Source organism: Tupaia chinensis, unplaced genomic scaffold (genome assembly GCF_000334495.1).
Source record: "Tupaia chinensis unplaced genomic scaffold, TupChi_1.0 Scaffold000568_1, whole genome shotgun sequence".
Lineage (NCBI taxonomy): Eukaryota > Metazoa > Chordata > Mammalia > Scandentia > Tupaiidae > Tupaia > Tupaia belangeri.
The window spans coordinates 3371213-3378292 of NW_006160082.1; the positions used below are offsets into that span (position 1 = coordinate 3371213).

At 40.5% G+C, this 7080-nt stretch overlaps 1 protein-coding gene across 1 annotated transcript in view; it reads left to right on the plus strand.

The window, feature by feature from the left end:
* The window catches only part of KCNK10 (potassium two pore domain channel subfamily K member 10), a 156158-nt gene that overhangs the window by 105619 nt on the left and 43459 nt on the right, over nt 1-7080 (plus strand). Inside the window, exon 4 of the mRNA XM_006158016.3 lies at nt 2037-2197. Within this exon, the coding sequence (XP_006158078.1) occupies nt 2037-2197 (161 nt within the window). The remainder of the gene's footprint in view (nt 1-2036; nt 2198-7080) is intronic.

Consider the following 7080-nt stretch of genomic DNA (forward strand, 5'->3'; position numbering starts at 1 on the left):
TCTTGGAGAGGTTTTTTTTTTTTTTTGCTATAGGGTGCCAGGAAGATAGAGAGAGACAGAGAAAGAAAGCAAGAAATCACCCCCCAGGGAGGATGGCCATGCCATAATCCCTTCTCCTCCGTTCTCCTCTCGGGATCTTGGGCATGCACGCACATGAGCCCTGAGTGAGTTTAAGCCACCGGGTCTGGGACTCGAACCACGGTCGACTAAATGGGAGTCCAGGGACATAGCCATTATGCTAACTGTTGGTCCCAAGCCTTTTTCTTCTAGCTATACTTTCATTAGACCCATCCATGTAAAGTAGGCCAATGCTCGCTCCACATAAATTGCTTATGTTATTGCAAAACTCTTAAAAATGTAGATGTTGGGACCAGCAGTTAGCGTAATGGCTATGTCGCTGGACTCCCACGTAGTCAACTGCGGTTTGAATCCTGGACCCAGTGGCTTAAAACTCATGCTGGGCACGTGTGCGTGTGTGCCCAAGATCCCGAGAGGAGAATGGAGGAGAAGGGATTGCAGTGTGGCCATCCCCACTGGGGGGCGATTTCTTACCTTTTGTCTCTCTCTCTCTGTCTGTCTGGTGAGCGCACCCGCCCTATAGCAAAAACCTCTAAAAAAAAATGTAGATGTTGATGTTTTCAAAGCACTACTTGAAAGTACATATTATAGACCTGACTAAGAAAGAATTCTCTTCTATTCAAACATTCTTTCTGCAAAAAACCATTTATTTAGCACCTGATTACCCTCTGTGCAAGAGTGGGGTGGGAGGAGAGGCAGGACTCAGAGATGGTATGAAGTTCTCACTGAAGAGAAATAGAGGCCCAACCTTGGTGGACAGTCAGTAGCATACTGAACTGCAGTGCTGGAAGGACTGCAAGTTTGCATCCCAGTCAGCCTGAGAAACATGCTGGGTTATGTCACAGGCACTCAAGACCCTGATGAGGTGACTGGCTGGGGAAGGGGATTGCAGTGGGATGAAATTCTGTCAAGAATGCTTTTCTTGGGACCAGCAGTTAGCATAATGGCTATGTCGCTGGACTCCCACATAGTCTACCGTGGTTCGCGTCCTGGACCTGGTGGCTTAAAACTCATGCTGGGCACGTGTGCGTGTGTGCCCAAGATCCCGAGAGGAGAACAGAGGAGAAGGGATTGTGGCGTGGCCATCCCCCTCTGGGGGGTGATTTCTCACTTTCTGTCTCTCTGTCTCTCTCTGTCTGTCTGGCGAGCACATGCACCCTATAGCAAAAACCTCTAAAAAAAAAAATGCAATCTGGGATGGGGATCAGCAGATGGCATAGCAGTTAAGCCGCTGGACTCCCCTGTAGTTGACTGCAGTTCGAGTCCTGGACCCAGCAGCTTAAAATTTACTCTGGGCACGTGTGTTTGTGTGCCCAAGATCCCTAGAGGAAAATGGAGGAGAAGAGATTGCGGCCTGGCCATCTCCTCTGAGGAGTGATTTCTCTCTTTCTGTCTCTCTATCTCTGATGAGCACACATGCCCTATAGCAAAAATCTCTCTAAAAAATGATAAAAGTAATGATATCTGAGACAGACAGTGGTATAGCAGTAATATAAACTGGACCCAAATGGGAAGGTACTGGGTTTGTGACCCAAGGCCTCCCTCTACATGCACACATTTGCATGATATTGGCTAGGTGAGGCTGGAGTTGGTGTGAGGACCCAGTTGAGCTGTCTCTCTCTGTCATGGAAGGAACAAGTAAATAGACAGCTTAAAAAATGTAATGGAAGCCATATATATTGGATCATCAAAAAAGTCATGACATATTTTTGCATAGAAAAACAAAAAAATATGTCATAACTTTTCCAATGACCTATTTTTTTAAAAAACAATGTAATTCTGATTGACCACAAGTTTTCTAAACTATATTATATATTTTTCTAAACTATATACTCCCCAGTGCTCATGAAGTGGGGAACATACAAGCCTTTAGAAAAGTCTATGAATTCTTTGATCAATGCTCTGATTTCTCTGCTACTTTATCACTCTTCCTCTCTCTTTTTAATATTTCTCACCAGGGTATGGGAATATTGCTCCAAGCACAGAAGGAGGCAAAATCTTTTGTATTTTATATGCCATCTTTGGAATTCCACTCTTTGGTTTCTTATTGGCTGGGATTGGAGACCAACTTGGAACCATCTTTGGGAAAAGCATTGCAAGAGTGGAGAAGGTCTTTCGAGTGAGTACCGCCTCTGTTTAAACCCTAACTGCTGAGACCCAGTTGGCTTTAGCCTGACAGGACCTGGAAGGCCTTATCAAGGGCATTGTCTGTTTTTAATGAAATAGCTTAATGTTATGTTCTTTTTTTTTTCTTTTTTCTATTTTGGTCAATGTCAGTCGGAGATTTTGTGCCTAAACTTCCTTGTCTTGGTATTTCTAAAGTAGGAAGGATTATCAACATAGATTTTCTGGAGAAGTGAGGCATACTTAGTGTCTTAGGTTGTGCTGTTGTAATGAAACACCTGGAAGTGGGTTTCTTATATTGAATAGAAGTTTGTTACTGTGTCCTCTGCAGGGAAAGAATGCTGAGTTCTCACATTTCAGAAGGGTCAGAGGGAAAAAAGGCTTAACAAGATCTCAAACACTTCTTTTATAAGAGCCTTAATCCTATTCATAAGGAGAAATCCAGAATCACCTGTAAAGGTCCTCTCTGTCTCTGTCTCTCTCTTTCCCCTTCAGAGTGTGTGTGTGTGTGTGTGTGTGTGTGTCTTATCTCTTAATACTATCACCTTGGCTATTAAGTTTCAACACATGAATTTTACAGGGGATGCATTCGAACCATAGCACTCAATTCATCCTTATAGATGGGAGATGGGTTTCTTAGTGCGTTCATATGAAGTAGAGAAATATAAATTCATTAATTTTGTTACTGGAACTCATTCCATTTTATTTGCAAGCACAGTGTCTTCAGGTTCATCCTAGCTACTTCCAAAAGTCTGCCTTCTCCAAACACTGCTCTGTGATTTGCTCCAAGGCTATGGCTCTGTCTCCCTCCTTTCATGGTTGAACTCTCCCTTAGAAATTATATATCAATGAACTTCTTCATACTGTAGTATTGGTGATTGCTCTTATCTCAGTAAGTCCCCCACCTCCCCCTTATTGGAAATGCTTACTTTAAAACATGACAAAAGTCTCAACTTAAGACATTTATTTGCTAAAGATGACATTCCTGAAAAAAACTGCTCTCAGTGACAGGGATGGGGAGTGAATATGACTAGGCTGGGATGCCTATTACTTTGAACTCACACCTGCTCATATAATTTAATGGAATGCTTATTTTGCTTAGACATAAGGTCATTTCTGCTCTCTTACTCAGTATTTACCTAATTCTCAATTCTCTCAAGGCATTTTTAGAGAATTAATTTTTATGATGACTTAATATTGAAAAATGACACTGTGTGATTATTTCCAGAATCTAGCAATGATTGGCAAAGATTGATCAGCAGTAAGCTCTAGAGCTATGTTCCCCTCACCCCTCAAATTCAAGGCTCTCTGTTTCTGAAATCATGGCTTACATTTCTCTTTAGGAGTGCAAGGGAACTCCCTAGTTGAGCCAGTTATAAGTTCTTTTCTTTTCTCTGAGTAGAGTGGGAGGAATAATGCATGGTAATTGGGTTAGAGCCATCATATATAAGCTCAGTGATCCTGAATAAGCTGCCTCAGTTTACTCCTCAGAGTAAAGAGATAGTATTTGAATCTACTTTGTAAGGCTGTAGCAATGATGAAAAGTATAGCACAGGGCCAGACATACAGAGTTCAGAGCTGCTAAGTCTGTCCCCAAGAGAAGCACTCATTGATAGGCTAGCCAGCCGCTCAGGTTTTATCCAAGTAGCTTGGTGGCATGTGATTTTTTGTGGAATATCCCACAGCCATTGCCTCCCCTAGTGCTGGCTGGCCAGCCAGCCTCATTAGAGCTTGCACCTGGGTGCTCAGTGGTCACCATGGAAACCATCAATGCCAGCTTTTCTGCTTCTCAGATGTTTAGCTCTAAGTCTGACATGGCAACCCTGTCTCCAAGAGCTGATTTGAACTTCTCTGATGTGCCCTCTTAGCCATGTCTCATTGCCCTCTGAGTTAGAGAAAAATGAATCCTATGGATTGAATGCTCAGAACAGGATTCAAACAAAAAAAGCGACTGATCTGTCATTTTTATTTTTATGTAGCTTCTCTAGATCTTGGTTTCTTTATTTGTGGAAGAAAGAATTGGACTAAAAGCTCTGGAAATCCCCCCCCCCAAAAAAAATCCTAGTTACTTTACTATTTTTTTGAGTTTTATTTATTTCTTCCATGAGGGAAAGACAAACACACAGAGAGAGAAACAGAGAGCTAGTGGGAGAAACAGAGAGGTATACAGATACAGGGACTCCTCCAGCAGGATCCTCACTCCACAATCTACTCCTAGCCTGAGGCAGCCTGGATCACAGGCATGTGCCCAGCATGTAGAGGGAGACCATGGGACATGAACCAGGGACTCATGTGAGTCCAATCGCATGACCGTCTGGCCCTTACTGTACTGTCATGAGAGAAGAGGTGGCAATCATTTTGACTACATCTGTTTCTAAATTGGGACGTAATCTCCCACTAATGAATTTCAGAGTACAAGTAGAGTAGGCTGTTCTCCTTTCTCTTAAAACTGCCTCTCAAATGAACTATTCAACAGATTCTGGGACAGAGCTTTAAAAATCTCACATTCCTTTTTTATGTTGATTACCCGCTCAGTTCCTCACAGTGCCATCAAGACCAGAAGTCTTTTTGGAAGGCGAGACAGTTGAGTGTTGTCGAATTGGCAGCATGCAATTTGCCAAATGTTGGAGGGTGCTTTTGGAAGGGGTGACCAAATTCTAGGAGGAATATCAATTCACTTCCTGAATATATAAATGATGCTGTAGCAATTTGCTTGCTGCATTTAAAGTTCGGGTAGAAAAATCTCAAAGCTCTTTGCCATTCATTTAAGCTACATTCAAAAGCCAAATTATTCTTAGGTGATTATTTGAGAAATAACAGTTTTATAAGCCGATAAAACTTGGGATTGTGAATTTTTAGTTCTCATGGGGAAGGTATATTTTTTCCCCCATCTGCACCATGATTGTTAAGACTTTTCTTTATTTCCTTTCAGCTCTTGGGAGGAGAGAAAAAAAATTTTTTTGTAAGTAAAAGTAGAACATAAAGTCAGTCTTCTAGGTATCTATATTTAGGGGTGGCTCGATTTGGAACTTTCTAATATATCCTAGGTCTGATCCTCATTTTGAAGAATTGCTGAAGGGCACTGTATTACTTAGGAATACAATACTTTTGTCTGCAGAGACATAAACTGCTTGACTATTGGGGTTTGTTGGGGGAGAATAAATAAAAACTCTTTATTTCCCTCTGGAGTTCAGAACTAATTAAAAGATAGAAGCAGATGGAGATAAAAAAATGTCTGTTTTCTTTCTTTCTTTCTTTTTCTTTCTTTCTTTCTTTCTTTCTTTCTTTCTTTCTTTCTTTCTTTCTTTCTTTCTTTCTTCCTTCCTTCCTTCCTTCCTTCCTTCCTTCCTTCCTTCCTTCCTTTCTTTCTTTCTTTCTTTCTTTCTCTTTCCTTCTTTCTTTTTGCTGAGAAGCTGATCAAAGACTGTGATTTTAACTCTGTTGCCAAAAGGACTTACTAACTGCTTCACCCTGAATTAGAAGGACTCAAATTGTACAGTTGGCCATGTGAGATCCAGCTATCTGAGCCACCATGCCACCAGCTGGCCCTTATATATTTTGTAAGAACTTGCCACACAGACTTCTGAGGTTGTACCATTTTATATTCCCATCATCAATGAATCAAAGTTTCTGTTGCTTCAGATCCTCATTAACATTTGTTGATGTCAGTATTCTGGGTTTTGGTCATTCTAATAAGTTTGGAGTGGTATCTCACTGCATTTTCCTGATGAACTGATGTGGAGCATCTTCTCCTATGCTGATTGGCATCTGAATACCTTTATTGGTGAGGTGTTTGTTAAAGTCTTTGGCCTATTTTTTAACTGGATTTTTTTTTAAAGAGAGATTTTTTGCTATAGGGTGTGTGTACTCACCAGAGACACAGAAAGACAGAGAGAAATAAAGTGGGAAATCACCTCCCAGAAGAGAGGACCATATTACAATCCCTTCTCCTCTATTCTCTTCTTGTGAGTTTCAAGCCTCTGGGTCCAGGACTTGAACTGTAGTCAGTTATGTGAGAGTCCAGTGCCATAACCACTATGTCACCTGCTGACCCCTGTTTTTTTTAAATTTTAATCAGTAAGCTTTTTTCTTTTAAAATTAATTAATTAATTAATTAAAATATGTAACAGTCCTTTATCAAGTGTATCTTTTGTGAATATTTTCTCCCATTCTATGGGTTGTATTTTCATTCTCTTGATAGTGTCTTTAACAGAGCAGAGAATGTTAATTTTAATGAAGTTCAGTTTATCAGATTTTTTTTTTTCAGGGATGGCGCCATTGGGGTCTTATCTAAAAAGTCATTGCCAAACCCAAATTCATCCAGATTTTTTTCCTGTGTTATAAGAGCATCATAGTTTTGTATTTTATATTGAGGTCTGTGATCCATTTTAGGTTAATTTTTATGAGGGGTGGAAGAACTGTGTCTACAACCTTATTTTTTTGTGCATGTGGATGCCCATTTGTTCTAGTACCATTTTTTGAAAAGACTATCATTTCTCCATTGTGTTGACTTTTCCTTTTTGTCAAAGACAAGTTGACTATATTTACGTGGGTCTATGTTTATGTGGCTCTCTGTTCAATGGATCATTTGTTTGTCTTTCTCCAATACCACACTGTCTTGATGACTACAGTTTTATAGTAAATTTTGAAGTTGGCTAGTGTCAGTCCTTCAACGTTCTTCTTAATTTTTCAATATTGTGTTGCCAAGGATTCCTTTAATGGAGAAACATTTCTCAGAAGTTATCCTGCAAACTCATTGACCAGAGCTGGTTACATAACCATTCCCACCTGCAAGGGAGGTAAGGAAAGTGAGTGTCTGGAAAGGATGACCATACTGCCTTGATTGATTTAGGTCAGTGTTTCTCAAAATTTGGTCCC